Here is a 19,074-nt window from a genome sequence, read left to right on the forward strand (position 1 = left end):
TGCCTGCCTGCCTGCCTGCCTGCCTGCCTGCCTGCCTGCCTGCCTGCCTGCCTGCCTGCCTGCCTGCCTGCCTGCCTGCCTGCCTGCCTGCCTGCCTGCCTGCCTGCCTGCCTGCCTGCCTGCCTGCCTGCCTGCCTGCCTGCCTGCCTGCCTGCCTGCCTGCCTGCCTGCCTGCCTGCCTGCCTGCCTGCCTGCCTGCCTGCCTGCCTGCCTGCCTGCCTGCCTGCCTGCCTGCCTGCCTGCCTGCCTGCCTGCCTGCCTGCCTGCCTGCCTGCCTGCCTGCCTGCCTGCCTGCCTGCCTGCCTGCCTGCCTGCCTGCCTGCCTGCCTGCCTGCCTGCCTGCCTGCCTGCCTGCCTGCCTGCCTGCCTGCCTGCCTGCCTGCCTGCCTGCCTGCCTGCCTGCCTGCCTGCCTGCCTGCCTGCCTGCCTGCCTGCCTGCCTGCCTGCCTGCCTGCCTGCCTGCCTGCCTGCCTGCCTGCCTGCCTGCCTGCCTGCCTGCCTGCCTGCCTGCCTGCCTGCCTGCCTGCCTGCCTGCCTGCCTGCCTGCCTGCCTGCCTGCCTGCCTGCCTGCCTGCCTGCCTGCCTGCCTGCCTGCCTGCCTGCCTGCCTGCCTGCCTGCCTGCCTGCCTGCCTGCCTGCCTGCCTGCCTGCCTGCCTGCCTGCCTGCCTGCCTGCCTGCCTGCCTGCCTGCCTGCCTGCCTGCCTGCCTGCCTGCCTGCCTGCCTGCCTGCCTGCCTGCCTGCCTGCCTGCCTGCCTGCCTGCCTGCCTGCCTGCCTGCCTGCCTGCCTGCCTGCCTGCCTGCCTGCCTGCCTGCCTGCCTGCCTGCCTGCCTGCCTGCCTGCCTGCCTGCCTGCCTGCCTGCCTGCCTGCCTGCCTGCCTGCCTGCCTGCCTGCCTGCCTGCCTGCCTGCCTGCCTGCCTGCCTGCCTGCCTGCCTGCCTGCCTGCCTGCCTGCCTGCCTGCCTGCCTGCCTGCCTGCCTGCCTGCCTGCCTGCCTGCCTGCCTGCCTGCCTGCCTGCCTGCCTGCCTGCCTGCCTGCCTGCCTGCCTGCCTGCCTGCCTGCCTGCCTGCCTGCCTGCCTGCCTGCCTGCCTGCCTGCCTGCCTGCCTGCCTGCCTGCCTGCCGCTGTTGCGTTAGAGCTGGGCCTAAAGGAAGGTTTTAAATTTTTCTGTGGACGTGACATTATAATTGTCATATCACCGCTGCTTGCCATAATGGATTTACAGACCACGTTATTACAAAGTGTTGGTATTCGAGCATGTTGTCTGCACGAAGATAACTTGCAAGAGGATGATTTACAACGCGGAGAGTTCCGAATCATATTTGGTAGTCCTGAATCTTGGGTAAAAATGAACAGATGGAGAAACCTCCAACTTTCCAACCTGTATCAAGAGAGGGTTCTCATGCTTGTTGCGGATGAGGCCCACTGTGTGGCCAAATGGTACGTTAGCTTTTTTAGCGTTCTTTCTTTCTTATTTGAAACATTATACTTTCACGATAAAGGTCACACTTCCATGATAATAGTCAGAGTCACTTTCTAGAATCATGGGGTGTAGTTTCTGCTGGGCTATGGTACAATAATCAGGGTGGACATAGTCCATCCAGATAAACGAAAGGTCACAAGTTTATATCCTAGGGGACATGTAAACCCTTACCTGATATCTAGTTGACTGGTCCAGAAAAGTCAAAGCTAAATTACTAATACATATAAATAATTTCATGTTTTTACCATTGTGGTAATGCAAAAAGGACAATACATTAGGATAATCCTTACGTTGAATGAACTTTTTTTTATTAAAACAAACTCAGATATTTTAAGAGAAAAATTGTGCAAGTTGGTTCCATTTATCATTTGCAAAAAATTAACTCAAGTTCCTTGAATGTTTTACAGTGAGCAATGCCTCTGCAAATGTGTCTAAATGTTGGCAAAATAAAATTTGCTTTCCTTAGAACAATAATGTAACAATTAATATCAAACACAACTTTCAACTGTTTTGCCAATTTGTCAACATAACGACTGAACAAGGTTGGCATAGAAACATAAAAAATGAGTAGATCTGTTATGGTTAAGGTCTCCATTGCCAAATGCTGATCTAAATTAACAGAGGCATTTGCATGTGTGTACATTACAAATAGCAAGTGATTGACGCACTGCTTTAATTCTTTAGTATTTGTAACTGAAAAAATAGTATATAATGCAGATTTAACTTATTTTTCTAAAATAATTCTAAAAACCTTGATTCTACACACCCACACAAACTGTGATGGTAAAATTACCCCCCTCCAAGTAAAAGGAGCCCTGGTATATTGTCAATCAAGATTAAAACCTAAAAGTGCTTTCATTTTGTAAAATTCTTCAGCCTAAATTATAAATAAATAGATGATTGATTTCTTATATTTACTTCTGGTAGTTAATCTGCCATCAAGGGAGAAATTATCTATTCCACAGCGAATGTTTAGGAATACTTGAGGTATATTGATTTTTTGAACTACAATAGCATTTAGGACACTTTCTTGGCAGTTAATGTGTTTTTAAAAAGGTATAAAACAACATTTGGATATTTATGTAACAACATTTGCATTGGATATTTATTCTTACTTGAAGTGCATTAAAGGTCATCGTAACATTTTGTTTTCATTTGATGTTACCTCAAACAAACGGGTACCTTATAACAGGAACATTTTTTCACTATCAGAGCCATCACCTGTGCAAGAAAAATCACGAAAGCGATGGACCATAGCGTGGGCTATTTTTTACAAAAAGGCCTGCAAACTAACTCAAGTGTACAAATTTATAGCCTAAAATTGTAATCCTGATTGTTTTTATGGAGAAACAAGTTCTAAAAGAAAACAACAAGGCAGGTTTACAAGTACTTTTTTGCTGTTTGTTTAAGCAAACCCGACAGCAAAGATGATAGGGACATTACATCAAGTCTTGCCAGTAGATTTCTTTTGAATCCTTCAAACTTTTCAAGTCTCCTTCCATTGATAATTTGAAATATTTTCTTTGAAAGAAGATTATTTACAAGGTGCTGCATGTCAGCTTCTTTGCTTTTAACTTTGTGGGAGCCAGTTCCAAGACTGATGTGCATGTCTTCATCAACTGACTGAAGTATGCGTTCAAGAAATCCTATTGCTTGAGATTCCCTCAGAGCAGTACCTTCATTTAAATTGACACCAAGATTGTGAAGTAATTCCTTTGTTAAGCAATTTATTTGTTCCAAACGTATATCACAAGAGATATTACGACCTTTGCCACCTTTTTTGTTGACTGTTCTGTTCCATACAAGTTGTTCTGACTGAGCCTCAGTCAAAATTGCCTTAACCTTTGCCTGCTGCAGGAAAGAAGCATAAGCATACTTGTGATGGCCAAAAGCTTTGAAATAAAGAAGAAAGAACTTCCAGCAATTGAGTATTCTTTCTCCATCACCTTCTTTAACTGCATCATCTGCATTTCTGACCAAAAGACCAAGATTGAGTCTTGCGGTACAATAGTTGTGAATATCATCACCCGCTTCTTGCTTCTGGGATTTTTTGATTGGCTCCAATTCTGATAATGTGCTATGGTGGACTTTTTTCTTGTGATGGTTCCATACCTTTTCATACCTGAATGTTTTATGGCAGCCAGGCTCACGACAAAAAAACACTGGGGCTTCATTAGACAATGCAGCAATGTTTTCGTGGATGTTTATAATATCCTTTGAATTAGGTTCAACAACGAATTGGAGTATCATTTTTTTGACCTCATCATAAAACCATCCTATCTTTGCTTCTTTGCTGCTTGTAATTACTGTGGGTGGAATGACTTCTTCAGGTGGCACATCAGTGCTTGCCAATCCAAAGTACGAGAGTGTCAATGTTATGATAAGGGCGTCTGTCTCAAAATTAACAAATTCTTTACACTCATTGAATTTGTCCAGAACATTCCCCCTTGCATTGGTGTTTTTGATAAGGTTCATGTTGTATGCCATTGAACCAACATCTCTCACAGATTCGTTATCGAAGAAAGCTTCGTATAATATCTAAAAAATCAAATAAATATGAGCAATTGACATTTGCTTACTGGATTTTGTCACTATTCTCCCCAAAAATGAGTTTAATACAAATTGATTTTGAAAACATGACCTTATAAGCATTTTTTCAAAACAGAGCTACATGCCTTTTTTTTATTTTGCTGTAAAGGACCATAGGATTTTCAGTAAGATTTTAAGTTAGATACCTTATACATGTATCGTATGGCATGCCAGTCTTCATTCTTTGGTAAAATGCCCCCAAGTCTATCCAAATCTGTTTCCCCATCTGCCATAGCACCTTGAAGATTTCGAGCACGCTCTTCTGTCAGATTATCACCACCTAAGAAAATAGGTTGAATGACATGGACACTTTTTTCCATATCTGCCTCTAAATAGCTGACTGGCACATATTTTCTTTGGATGAATTGCAGGATCTCAATCATCTCTGCCCCCACAGACTCATTTTTGAATATCAAACCAAGAGGTATCTGTAAGGGAATAGGCAGAATAAAACCATTTTGACCTTTTTAACATAATTGTTGCCATAATATTAAGTGGTTTTTTAAGTCTTGTAAAAATGGGAACTTCAAGATTACCTCATCAGATTTCATTGACATCTCTTTGGAATACTTGTGAGGAATGTGTCGAAGAACAAGGTTTTTAAATGGGCTAAAAGCTTTGATGTTATCAACAATCACTCTGCTGACAAGAGGAATCAAGTCCAGAAGAAGTTTGTTGTGTAAAGATTTATCTGGAATAAACTCTTCATTTCGCATAGATAGTATGGATCTTTGTTGATGTGTATTGTCTAAGTTGATTCCAGTAACTCTTAGTGGCAAGCCTAGCATGTTAAACCAATGAATGGACCTAAGAAATAATAATTGGTATTTTTTATCAAAATTCTAAAAGATTATAATAACAATATAATGACTAAAGGGTCCAAATACCAGTATTCATTAAAAGGAAATTGCTTGAAAGTAAAATTTGCCACAAAATAGCCATACATGAACTGCTGAACTAATCAGAAAAACATCAAGATCAAGAAATTTTGGCCTTGATAAACAAAACAGTCAGGCATAAAATAATTCAAACAACTTTGATACAACACTTTTAACATCAAAACTTGCCTGATAATTCAACTAAGCCTAAAAATTAGATTATTAACTTAGAGCCATCCTGTTCTATACTCCAAATAGCCTAGCCGTGAAATAGGTACATTCTTTATGTAGTTTCCATAGAGTTTAAGTTTGTTTGGTACATGTAAAAACTAAAACTAATCAGACCGTCAACATCTGATTTAATCACGTAAGAAACATGTTTATTTCAGGGAAAAGGAGCTTTACAAAGAATACAAGAAAAAATGGAAATAAATTAAGTCTGAAAATAGAGTTTTCACAGTTTGAGATAAAAACTTTGAATAAAAATTAAAGAAATTTACTTGTTTGATTTTCACTTGTCATGTGTTTCACTTTTATGTATAAATCAAGATTGTCACCAATAACTTGGTAAAGCATTTCTTGCATTGACCTCTGGATGTGCATTCTCTGCTCTATTAGAGTATCAAGCTTGCACATCTCATTTGCTTCAATTTTTTGAAATAAGCTGAACTCTTCATCAATAGCTGCCATTGGTGCTTTATCATGTTCAGTACCAGAGTTTGTCATGGAACCTGCATCACTTGACTTCTTGCAGATAGCTTTTTGTCTAGCATGCTGCTTACTTGCCGATGCAACATGAACATGTGGAATTGATGATCCATCAATGAACTTAATATCAATGTCTGGTACACCTGACAGTTTTGCTAACTGCATTTGTAACTCTTCATCTATTGTTTTTTCCTTGGTGTAGAGAGTCTGGATAGCTTCTTTTCTCTGAACTATGGCTTCGTCATGACTTGTACCAGCAGCTTGCAACTTTGTAATGACTCTTTGTCTGCTTAGGCATACACCATATGGTGACAAACAACGATAGGCCTGTAAAACAGTACAATAAATCACACTGAGCTATTTATTTCTTGTATTTATTACTTTCAAATGATAAAGTAATATGTCTTTTCAGGGGTGATTTGCTCACAGATCACAGAAAGAGAGGTCTAAAAGTAGTCAGGAAGGCTTTTCGAGATTCCTACTCAAAGCTTGGAATGCTGAGAACCTTGCTTCCAAATGTGAACATGTTGGCATTAACTGCAACTGCTGATAAAGACTTAGAGAAGAAAATAGTGAAGTCTCTTTCAATGCAATCTTTCACAATGATAAGAGCCAGTCCAAACAGGCTAAATATTCATCTTATGAAAGTAAAATGCCCCACACTCAACCCATCCTTACTAGAATGGATAGTTGAAGGTTTACGAAAACAGAAAAGGAATTTCGAAAAGACTATCATCTATTGCCAAAGCATTGAGAATGTTTCTAAAGTTTTTTTATTTTTAAAGGAGGAACTTGGTAGAGAAGCTTTTGACATTTTATCAAGAGAAAAGTCCACAAATAACATGCTTATTGGCATGTACCACAAAATGACTCTACATGAAAATAAAGAACGGGTGCTTGCACAATTGTCTGATGTTGATGGTTCATGCAGGGTAGTTGTTGCAACAACCTCACTTGTGATGGGTGTTGACATCAGTGACCTGAGATATGTAATTCATTATGGAGCTCCATATGAAGTCATAGACTATATTCAGGGGATTGGAAGAGCAGGACGTGATGGAGCAGCAGCTACTGCAATTTTATATTATTCAGGACGACAGTTGGCTAAAGCAACAGCAGAGATGAAGGCATATGCAACAGAAACAGAATCTTGTCTTCGTGTTGCACTTTCAAAAGCTTTTCACACAAGATGTAAAGCTTCCAGAAGTGAAACATGATTGTTGTTCCTGGTGTCATGCACACTGTGACTGTAAAGGTAGTGGTATGTGTGCAATGCCTTTTTTGAACTTAGGAGAGGGTATGCCAAAAGTTTCAAGGCAAGGAGAAGTGCGAACTGTATCCAAGCCAGAGAAGCACCTTTTTAAGGAAGTATTCTTAGATTATGTATCGCAACAAAATAGAAAGTATGCCAATGTTACATCATTTTTTGATAAGCAATTGTTTGTTGGCATATCAAAGAGCGTCACCAAGGAGCTTCAAGGCCACTTACCTTTTATAACAAGCATTGACTATATTCTTAGCCACACTCCCATTTACAAAGAGCATCATGCTGGAGAAATAGTTCTGATAGTGCATGATATCTTTGGTGATATAACAGATATCGAAGTAAGCAAGGCACAAAATGCTGCTAGAGACAGGAATGAAGAAGTACAGAGTTTGTCCTTACCAGAGTGGCTCTTTTGCCCAAATTCAGATGCAGATAGTACATCTGGAAGGGACAAAAGTGATTTGTCTGATGGTATAGAACGGTTAGATGTTGAAGATGACTGGTAACATTTTATACATCTAATAAGTACTAAATTATACTGGAGATATTATTCACCCATTTAATTAATAGTATGCAACTGCTGAGAGTTATCCATAAGTTATTATTATTTAATCCCGTCAATCTATTTCTGCTTATTTGTATCCAAGTTAAAAATGAAAAAAGTAACGCAATAGTTTGGTGCAATAGGATAGGTTATTAAACACGCATCATTTTAACAAACTTTAGAACCAGATTGTATAAAATTTAAGAAACTTTTTAGAAACATCCCCCAGCTGATTTAGGCAAAAAAGAAATATTTTCCTTTTTTTCTTCAAATAATCATTTTGAAACTGGCGTGTCGATTTCCCTATTTGCTTTAAAATCCACCCCTGTTATGTTATTCAGTATTTTTGCTATCAAAAACATTTACTCTTAAATCAACATTTAAAAAATATTGCCGGCTTGAAAACAAGGGTGAACTTAAATTTCATGTTTGTTACAATAAAAAAGAACATAAAAAGATCCTGTTAAAATCTTAGTAATATTCACACTTACTCTTTTCTTAGCTCCACTATGATGTAAAACCATAGATATGCGATATGCCAAAGCACTTAGTGTTGGGCTTCTCATTCTCATTAAAATTGCATACACCATTGCAAGACCATGCAGACATGTTTTGTGCTCTTGTCCTTCTTTGATTTTCTTTTTTCTCTGCCTTGATGTAACTGCGGCTTTTAATACATGATACAGCAAAGGGGCTCGTTTTTGCATTTCATCAATGACTGCTTCATTTTTTAGTTTAACTAGGTCTTCACAATTGGTCTTAGACAGCAAGCTTGGATTTTTTACAGCCACAACAGTTGACATCTCATCAACAACTTTGTCCTCAACCCATTTAAAAAGTAATGGTTTCAGATCCTTGTGTTTTTCCATCTTCTTTATAACGAATTTGATATCACCAGTAACAAGTGCAATTATAATAGATGACATGATCTCTGACTTAACACACATTTGCTTTGAGCCTGACAGGTAATTTATGCGTACCTTTATAAAAACAAAATTGTGTGTCAATGTTTCTTTGTTAGTTACTTGCATGATAACAGTTAAATCATTTGTAAAACAATCAATCAGTTTATAAATTCTAATGATGTGAAAAAGAATCACAGGGGGTGCCCTCTCCTCGATATACTGAGAACTCCTCCTCGATAAATTTCCTTCCATACAACTCCCCATTTGTACTGAATGATTTATTGTTTGTATTTTATCTAAAATATATAGATTTAGTTATGATTTTGCTATTTGTATTGATTGTTGTGTTTAATGTATTGATTTAACCTGAATGTTGAGTATTGTATGTTGTCTATTTTAAAAAATGAAACGGAACTGAACTTTATAAAATGACAGCAACCCTCCCGAATAAAACCACAGTGTGACATGACAACATTCCTTCTGTGTTTATAAAGATATTGTTTTACATTTCAATCTATTTATACTGAAAAAGCAATTTGCATCTTATATGAATAAAATTAAAAGAGTACTGGTAAAATTTGTGAATCTAAGAACTAATAAAAAACAATAGCTAGATGACAGTTAGTCTTTTTATTTATCTGAATAGTTTGAGCAAATAAGACCAATAGTTTCAGCTTCACTCCAGAAGTTTGTATTGTGCTAGTATATTTCATTTCTCAAAATGTTTTCATGAAAAGAAACACAGTAGCATAACTTTATCTTTAGACTAATACCAAATTTGTGTTGCTCAATAATAATTTAAGAATACTTTTGAGCTCAGAAGAACCACACGTTTATAAGAACATTAAGACTTGAAAAATGTCTGTATATTTTGTGTGGATGGGGAAAACAAAAAACATTTTTTGGAAAGATGAACTGATAGTATAAACATCTGATGTTCAAACAATAACAGAAAACCAGTGTAAGAAATTCTCAGTAAAAACTTGGTACTACTCACATCAACAGACGTTAAATTTCGCCCTCTTGTTGCATCAGGGATTTCTGCGTTTTTGAATGGCAGACATTCTAGATTATTGCTACCAACAGTTATTAGTTCTCTTACGAATTTGCTTTTGGTAGCTTTTGCATCTTCTTCAGCCGGCAATATTGTTTGTAGCATTTTCAAAGGAGGGCCACTTTGGTGTGGTGACTTCGAACATCTTTTTACTCGCACATTTCCAGGTGGTGAGTTTTCTGTTGTAATGGTTTCGAAGACGTTACCCAGCCTACATTTCACCGTGTCTCTAAAATACTCTATTTCTTTCAAATTCTTTGCCAATCTGTAGAGTTTACTGTGACAACTCTTGCACGATACTGAAGAGGGAAGAACCGATTGCGACCCAAAAAATCGTCGTGCAAGACCTGTCGTATTTTTTCAAGGAAATCGCTTTCTGACGAACTTTTAAGCTGCCCAAAGATCCTATATGCCGGTCTCGTTCCACTTAACGCAAAATTGAATCCACATAACAGACACGAGGAGGTATTATTTTCAGCTGTAAATGGGCAGTAAACTTTGACCGGAGTATTTTCCGCCATTACAGTCCATTCTATTTTCAAGCTCCCACCGACACTCGATTAGAGATTGTGATTGGGGTGATTACCCAATTAGCGATTGTGATCAGCGGTGAATCCGCATGTTCCACGCGAGAAGGAGGTTTGCAATTGATGGAACCAGAGCCGCTTTTCTTCTTCTCTCTTCTCTCTCCTTCGCCTCCGCAGCTCTCATTATTTTTTAATTTTAATTTTTGCGGCTCTGGTACCCAGGGTACCTGCCTGCCTGCCTGTCTGTCTGTCTGTTTAGTAGTCAGTCATTTCTAGCCACCCCTCTTTGTGTGCTCAAATATTCAAGGCTTATTTTCAATTTCAGACGACTGCTGGCTGACTCACGACTTATCGAGCAAGATGCAAGATTAGTTTTTCTTCACGAAAGGGATGGTGAGTACATCAGTTTTATATTTCAGTATATTTCAGTACTTGATCATCTTCCTCGTCAGACTGAACATTCTTCACTCAATTTTCAACATATTGATCTATTCAGAGACTACTTAAACAGCCTTCCCACATGTGTCGGCTTGTTTCTGCAGCCGCCGAGTTGTCAATGGCCAAAATGGTAGTTCATACTTACCTGACGGGGAAGACAACGTGATCAAGAAGGCGCCGCGGCCGGTCACGCTTTTTCGAGCTCCGACTGTTTTAAGCGTATCGTCGTCTTTTAACAGATTTTTAGGTTAGGATTTAGCTAAAAACCAACTAATTTTAGTTGCTGCACTCTTTGAGATCCTTTTTCGTCAAAATTCATTATGGAATCAAATGAAATTACATCAATTTGGGGAGATTTAGATCAACCAAGACAACCGCTCACATTCGCACAGAAATTGAGACAAAGTAATGCAAAGATGTCTTCCAACGACCTTGCTGCTCGTGCTGCCAAATTTGAGACTGCAGACACCATTTCCTTTCGAGAAATTTTCACCTATTTTCATGGTTTTTTCGAAGACGTCAACTGCGTACAGCAACTAATGGCTTTACCCTCCATGCCAGGCCAGCAGAAATGGAATGTCATATTCTCTCGCGCTAGGATGATGGACAGAGTCATTGACGATCCTATCAAATTCCCTTCAATGACACAAGAAGACCAAGTGTTCTTTACACCAGTAAGAAGACGAGCCCTTCTTATCACAATACCGGACGCAACTCCAGATATTTCGGATGATGAAATTCGTTTTGAGCTAGAAAAAAAAGGAACTGTTCAACGCGTATGGAAACAAACATGGGAAGGTTTCCCCAATATATTCAACAGGAAAATGCTGGTTACTTTATACCTATCAGGATGTAAGGATCTGCCCCCCTTTATTTTAATTCGGAATCGCAAAATATCATTGTCGTTTGAAGGAAAACCTGTTTTTTGCAACATTTGCATGAAGGATTCACATCGTTCAGCCGACTGCCCAGCCCGTAATGTAGAGCATTGCTACCTTTGTGGCTCTACTGAGCACCAGAAATCGGATTGTGAAAAATTCGTCCCCCTTAGAAGAGCACGAGGAAGACAAAACAGCGGAGAAATAGAGGATTTGCCAAACGATGAAGCAACCCCTATCAGCGAAGATGAAAAAACAACCACTGACATCGCATCAACCCCCACTATTCCCACCGAACCAGAAGATCCACCACCAACTGAACCCCCACACACTGAAGAGCCTACAACCGACAACTACAATAAAACAGCATCACTAATCACAACACCAAACATCCAGGCAAAACCAACTACTTCCAAATCATCTACCAAAACACCCATAGACTATGCCCCATTCACGAGAAGATCAACAACGAAAAGACCAACCCCTGCGACCCCTGAAAAGAACACTTCCCGAAAAAACTTTGCGGGTGAGAATACTTAATAGCCTAATTAATTTTTCCTTTAACTTCGCCAAAATATTTTTTAATCTTTTCGTTATAATATTTCTTATGGCTTGTGTTGTAAGCAAAAACGTGAATGGGTTGAACGACCCCCATCGCTCGGATTCAATCTTACGTCACCTTTATAGCCTTAAGCCTGATATTTTATTCTTGCAAGAAACCCACCTTAATCCCGTTAATGTAAATAATGTATTTTTGCAATGGCCCGGCACTTCCTTTCATTCCTTTGGTAAAGATAATAGAAAGGGTGTCTCTATTCTTATTTCTGATAGATTGAAAACTACAATCCATTGACCTCATACTTCCGACACAGGCCATCTAATTGTTCTCCACCTTTCAATTGATGACAATAGATTGATCTTAGGCAACGTTTACGCTCCCACAGGCGGTCTCGACGGCATTGCAAATCGTAAGGAATTTTTTAACGAGCTCAATAAGGTGTTAGACAATTTTCCTCATGACTTTCCTATAATTTTAGGAGGTGATTTTAACTTCGTACTGGATCCTTCGGATCGCTCCAACCCCGTTAATTATGTTGAAAAAACTGCTAATAATTTAAAAACAGGTCTGTCTTCTTATGCCTTAGAAGATATCTGGCGTATTCAAAACCCCTCCTCTAAGGAATTTACTTTCTCTAGTTCCCGCGGTTCATTTAATCGAATTGATAAATTTTACACTTCAAGCAATTTTCGCAACATTTTTAATAAACCTCCCATCGACCCCTTTCCCCACTCTGATCATGATAGGATTTCTCTTACCCTCAATTTCTCAGCCCCTAAACGTGGGCCAGGTATATGGAAATTAAATACTTCTATTTTGAAAGAGCAAGAATTCATCAGCTCCATTAATAAATTTATCACCGACTGGGAACAATCTCAAGAGTCTTTCCCCTCATTAACCGAATGGTGGAAACACAGCAAAAACACTTTTGTTGACATTGCCAAAACATATTCAAGAAACCGAAAGAAACAATTTCTCCGCAAAAAATGTAAACTAATCAAACAACTCAGAAATACGAAAAGAAAGGCAGAGAGTTCAGGGGACCCCCGATTTCAGAAGCTTTACAAAAACATAAGCAACGAAGTAAAATCCCTGGAAGCCTCCGAAGCTGAAGGGGTGAAAATTAGGTCAAAAGCGAAATGGTCCGAGCAAGGCGAAAAAGTCACAAAATATTTCTGCTCCCTTGAAAAGAAAGGACAAAGCGACCGTACAATGAAATCAATTAAAGATAAACATGATAATTCCATCTCTGACCCGACTGAAATAGTCAATGTAGTCAAAGAATTTTATGCTTCACTCTATAAAGAAGAGCCAGTCGACTCAACCCTTCAGGACACTCTTTTACAAAAAATAAGTAAACGTCTTTCAGAAACTGAGAAAAACATTTGCGAACACCCCCTCACTCTCGAAGAAATAAACACTGCCTTAAAAACTTTGGTAAATGGTAAATCTCCCGGAATAGACGGACTACCGTGCGAATTTTACAAACTATTTTGGAAATCTCTCGGAAAACACTTCTTAAACGTAATTAACTCTTGCTTTGATAACAAATCCCTTACCCCCTCTCAAAGAATTGCTTTAATTTCTTGCCTCTTGAAAAAAGGCGACAGAGAAAACATTAAAAACTGGCGCCCCCTCAGCCTCTTATATTGTGATTATAAAATCATAGCCAAAGTTCTAGCAAATCGTCTTTCGAAAGTCCTAACTAAACTAAACTGGGAACCTAAAGTTTCTAAATTTATTAAAACATTAGATCTTTGGAAGTCGCGTGACTTGACCTTTAGGGGGAAGGCCGTTGTCGTTAATCAGCTTGCAAGCTCTGCACTCTGGTATACAGCTTCGGTTTTCCCAATACCCCAATGGGCAGTCACACAACTTAATGAAAAACTTTGGCATTTCTTTTTTAACAGCAAACAACCCTCGATCCCTAGATCTCAAGTTTTTTCAATTACACGGGCGCTGGCATGTGCCACAAAAAAAGTGATCAAGAAGGCGCCACGGCCAGTCACGCTTTTTCGAGCTCCGACTGCTTTGATCATATTATCGTTTTTGAGCAGTATTTTAGGCTAGATCTCAATATTTAATTCAACAGTTTCAACTGTAGTACTTTTCAAGAACCTTTTTTGCTAGAATTCGAAATGGCAACGAGCGAGATCCGTTCAATTTGAGGAGATGTCGATTCAGAAGAAACAGAAAGGCGGCCGGATTTAGCAGCAAGAGCAGCGAAATTTGAAACCATTGATTCCATCGATCACAAGGAAATCATCCAGTTTTTTCAACAGAAGTTCAGAGATGAAAACTGTATCCAGCAATTAATGCCCCTTGCAGCCTTCCCTGGTAGAAGTAAGTGGAATATTATCTTCTCGCGACCTTCGATGGTTGATTCAGTCATCGAAGAGCTTATAAAACTACCATCGCTCCCAGAAGGCGACCCTGGTATTGCCTTTATTCCCGTTAGGAGAAGAGCACTTCTAATTACTATTCCTGATTATCTGCATGTCAGATACACATCGAACATCTGATTGTCCATCAAGAGATATGCCATTGCTACCTTTGTGGTGCTACAGACCATTCGAAAAAGGACTGTTCAAAGTTTGTTCCCCTAAAAAGAGCTCGGGGAAGGCGCCTTAGTGGTGAAATTGAATTGGAAAATGATGCAACCCCTATTGCAGAACTCGAGGACGAGGAGCAAATTGACGATGAAGAGAAAACTGAAGACGAGGAGAAAATCGAAGATGAAGAGACAACAACTAATCCAGCCATGGACAAACCCGCAGCCAGCCACACAACGCCAGAAAGCCCCAGCACCATCGAAATTGCTGAATCACCGCTCGATAAATCGGTCGACGAATCAATCTCCTAAGCCTCCAAGATCAAATCAAAAACTCACCAAATCACCGCAAGATTACGGCCCCTACACAAGGAAAACAACCAAGAGGCCTGTACCCTCCACCCCTGACAAAAACGTTTCGCGTGAAAAACTCACTGGTGAGAACGTTATATAAAATATTTTCTTTCTTTTATTCCAATTCAATAATTTTATTTTGATTTTGATTCTAAACTTTCTCATGGCTTGTGTTGTAAGCATAAACGTGAATGGGTTGAACGACCCCCCTCGTATTCAATCTTACATCACCTTTATAGCCTTGAGCCTGATATTTTATTCTTGCAAGAAACCCACCTTCATCCCGTTAATGTTAACAATGTATTTTCGCAATGGCCCGGCACTTCCTTTCATTCCTTTGGTAAAGATAATAGAAAGGGTGTCTCTATTCTAATTTCTGATAGATTGAAAACCACAATCTATTCACGCCATACTTCCGACACAGGCCATCTAATTGTTCTCGACCTTTCAATCGATGACAATAGATTGCTTTTAGGCAACATTTACGCTCCCACAGGCTGTCTCGACGGCATTGCAAATCGTAAGGAATTTTTAATGAGCTGACTAAGGTGTTGGAAAATTTTTCTCGAGACTTTCCCATAATTTTAGGAGGTGATTTTAACTGTGTTTTAGATCCTTTGGATCGCTCTAGCCCTGTAAATTTTGTTGAAAAAACTGCTAATAATTTAAAAGCAGTTTTGTCTTCTTATGCCTTAGAAGATATCTGCAGTATCCAAAACCCCTCCTCTAAGGAATTTTCTTTCTCTAGTTCCCGTGGTTCGTTTAGTCGAATTGATAAATTTTACACTCCAAGGAATTTTCGCGACATTTTTAATAAACCTCGCATCGATCCCTTTCCCCACTCTGATCATGATATGATTTCTCTTACCCTCAACTTCTTAGCCCTTAAACGAGGGCCAGGTATATGGAAATTGAATGCTTCCATTTTGAAAGAGCAAGAATTCATCAGCTCCATTAATAAATTTATCACCGACTGGGAACAATCTCAAGAGTCTTTCCCTTCATTAACCGAATGGTGGAAACACGGCAAAAACACTTTTGTTGACATTGTCAAAACATATTCAAGAAGCCGCAAGAAACAATTTCTCCGTAAAATATCCAGATTGCTCAAACAACTCAGAAATGGGAAAAGAAAGGCAGAGAGTTCAGGGGACCCCCGATTTCAGAAGCTTTACAAAAACATAAGCAACGAAGTTAAATCCCTGGAAGCCTCCGAAGCTGAAGGGGTGAAAATTAGGTCAAAAGCTAAATGGTCCAAACAAGGCGAAAAAGTCACAAGATATTTCTGCTCCCTTGAAAAGAAACGACAAAGCGACCGTACAATGAAATCAATTAAAGATAAACATGATAATTCCATCTCTGACCCGACTGAAATAGTCCATGTAGTCAAAGAATTTTATGCTTCTCTCTATAAAGAAGAGCCAGTCGATTCAAACCTTCAGGACACTCTTTTACAAAAAATAAGTAAACGTCTTTCAGAAACTGAGAAAAACATTTGCGAACACCCCCTCACTCTCGAAGAAATAAACACTGCCTTAAAAACTATGGTAAATGGTAAATCTCCCGGAATAGACGGACTACCGTGCGAATTTTACAAACTATTTTGGAAATCTCTCGGTAAACACTTCTTAAACGTAATTAACTTTTGCTTTGTTAATAAATCCCTTAGCCAAAGTTCTAGCAAATCGTCTTTCGAAAGTCCTAACTAGCATTATACCTGAAGACCAAACTTGCTCTGTTCCTAGCTGCTCAATTTTAGGCAATTGCAATGCTTTACGAGACATTATTCAATTCTCTGAAGATGAAAATCTTCCGGTCGCTCTACTATCTATTGATAAAATGAAAGCCTCTGATCGTGTAAATTGGAACTTTCTCCTCAAAACACTTGAAAAATTCAATTTCGGTCCTGTTTTTATTAGCTGGGTAAAACTTCTATACACTAACAATTTATTTCTGACTCTTTCACTCCTAGCAGAGGGGTGAGACAAGGTTGCCCCCTCTCTGCTCTTCTTTACGTTCTCATTGCTGAGGTGTTACCGCTAATGTCCGCAGTGACCACGCAATTAAAGGTGTCACTGTCGGTAAAACTGAATTTAAAATTATACAGTAGCAGACGGTACTACTCTTCTTCTTCAAGGTAACCAATCCTTACTCGCAATTGAAAATCACATCGCGAACTTCGAAAAGGCCTCTGGAGCTAAAATAAACAAAGATAAAAGTGAAGGCTTCTGGCTTGGCAGCTTTAAAAACCGTTTCGATTCCCCACTAGGTTTTAACTGGCAAAAAAGTCCCTCAAAATCCTTGGTCTCTAATTTGGTACTGACACACGAATAAACTGAACTGAGAACCTAAGGTTTCCAAATTTATAAAAACATTAGATCTATGGAAGTCGTGTGACTTGACCTTTAGGGGGAAGGCCCTCGTCGTTAATCAGCTTGCAAGTTCTGCACTTTGGTATACGGCTTCGGTGGATGATCTAGCTGTTGTACTTTCTCCATTTGCAGGGATTCCTGTGTAGCGTTTGCTCTGTGCGCTGCAGCGTTTTCATGATGCAGCAGCAGCCCACGGTGTCGAGTTCTTGGGCGCCTTTCAGCAACTGCAGCAAGAACACAAGGAAGGCAGTCTCGCACATACCAGGCAGCAGTAACTGTTGGCTGCGCTACAAGTGGAATGGTTGCCACATGGCCCACACAAGAGAAAAAAATTGCGATCATCTGTTTGGCGACGGTGCGGCAACGGGCAAATTTCTGCCGGGGCTTTTGTCCAACTGGGGTCCATTGCTGAGACTGCTGTTTTGTTTCTGGGTCAAAACTGTAAATCCAAGTTTCATCCCCACTGACGATCTCCCAAACAGCGTTTGACCTCCCTCTGTCAAATCTTTCGATCATTTTGCGGCACCATTGCACCCTCTTGCATTTTTGCTCATCTGTCAGCATGTGTGGAACCCATCTTGCAGAAACTTTACTGAGTCCAAGAACATCATGTAGGAAGTTGCTAACACTTCCCGATGATATTCTAACACTTTAAGCAATTTGTAGGACCGTTACTCTGGAATCTTCCTCTATCATCCTACGTACGGCAGCCACTATGGTTTCTGTTCTTGGACGCCCAGAGCGGGGGTCATCTTCCAAAGAGTTCCTGCCCCTTTGAAATTCCGTAAACCAGTCGTAAACAGTTGTCCTTGAAGGTGAAGTCGTTCAAGGCTTTGCTTTTGATTTAACCCACTTTTAAAGTCATAGAAAATCATAGCCCGCCATTGAGTGCGTTGGAGCTCCATGACTGAATAGTGATTACATCGAGCTATTCACATTTTAAACTCAGCTGTGTTCATGTTTTTCAAGCTATGTAAACAAAACTTCTAAAATACGTTATTTATAGATACATGATTTCATTTTTAGCAGAAGCGTTCATTTCTTTGTAACAGATTTCTTATATCTGGAAACTTTTTGAATGGCCCTCGTACTAGAGATTCTGACCGTAAATCTTGTGACCTGTAATGGAAAATAATCCAACTCGCTATTCCCACTGCGGATCGTTTAGCTAGGCACAAAATTATCGACAATCCTTCTTGCCCCCGCTGTAATAACCATAACGAAACTACGCTCCATCTTTTTATGCATTGCCGTCTAGTTTCGCTTCTGTGGGACACGGTCCTTTCGCATATTAAAAATCTTGATTTAGACTTAAATTTAGTTTCTTTAGAACAATTTGTTGTCATTTTTGGTAGCATTAAAATTTCTCCTATTTACTCGCCCGCAATTGCCCTCCGTGATATAGCTCTCCTTGCAATTTGGTCTTCTAGAAAGAAACTCGTTTTCGATAATGAATCTATCGACCCCTCTAAATTTTTTACCGCTAAACTCTCACTCGAAATTAAAAGAGGAGTTTTTTCTCGCTAAATCCTCGTTCGCTGGTCTTTTTAATTTTAAAACCACTTGGTGTCGCAACAACGTTTTAGCTTCGGTTGTTGATGATAAACTTTTTACCCATTGTTAACCCCCCGATAGTATAACTTGATCGCTCTCTTCAACATCTGAGCAATATCGCACTCAGTGTTTCCGAGACACTGAAGATTAACACATCTATTAAATGACACTTGAACATGATAATCCCCCCCACTTTTTACACAAAGATCGGATACCTCCCTTTGTGATTAATCTGGCTGTCTGGCTCTCGCAAACATTGATTAAAATGCCTCACGCCATCCCAGAATTGGCGAGTTTGTTGCCTCGTTTCGAATTTACTAGAATACACTAAAAGCCCTTTCGAATAACTACACCCCATAGTCATACATTATGGTATTGATGAACCCCTACCTGTATATACACCCAGTCTTCG

General features: G+C 40.0%; 2 protein-coding genes and 1 pseudogene across 17 annotated transcripts in view; 1 reads left to right on the plus strand and 2 right to left on the minus strand.

Annotated features, from left to right (window-relative positions):
- The window catches only part of LOC135683795 (HMG domain-containing protein 3), a 180,089-nt gene that overhangs the window by 64,192 nt on the left and 96,823 nt on the right, over positions 1-19,074 (minus strand). The gene's annotated exons all lie outside the window — the stretch shown is intronic.
- LOC135683020 (uncharacterized) lies at positions 1,126-10,287 on the minus strand. The gene is made up of 6 exons (XM_089109306.1): positions 7,962-10,287; positions 5,452-5,986; positions 5,002-5,030; positions 4,610-4,915; positions 4,220-4,501; positions 1,126-4,022 (listed from the first exon to the last, which is right to left on the minus strand). Exons 1-6 carry the CDS (start codon positions 8,637-8,639, stop codon positions 2,865-2,867), a joined length of 2,988 nt encoding a protein of 995 aa, XP_088965432.1. The 5' UTR covers positions 8,640-10,287; the 3' UTR covers positions 1,126-2,864.
- On the plus strand, positions 5,978-7,968 carry LOC148960010 (putative ATP-dependent DNA helicase Q1; annotated as a pseudogene).

The sequence above is a fragment of the Rhopilema esculentum genome, chromosome 7 (genome assembly GCF_057945365.1).
Source record: "Rhopilema esculentum isolate cy_ngs chromosome 7, ASM5794536v1, whole genome shotgun sequence".
NCBI lineage: Eukaryota > Metazoa > Cnidaria > Scyphozoa > Rhizostomeae > Rhizostomatidae > Rhopilema > Rhopilema esculentum.

Excerpts from the sequence above, each read along its gene's own strand:
- LOC135683020 (XM_089109306.1), bottom strand. The coding sequence starts at position 8,639 with ATGGGGAGTTGTATGGAAGGAAATTTATCGAGGAGGAGTTCTCAGTAT. Across the intron at positions 5,987-7,961 it reads ATAGTGGAGCTAAGAAAAGA|GCCTATCGTTGTTTGTCACC; the intron begins GTAAGTGTGAAT and ends ACTGTTTTACAG. Across the intron at positions 4,023-4,219 it reads CCATACGATACATGTATAAG|ATATTATACGAAGCTTTCTT; the intron begins GTATCTAACTTA and ends TTGATTTTTTAG.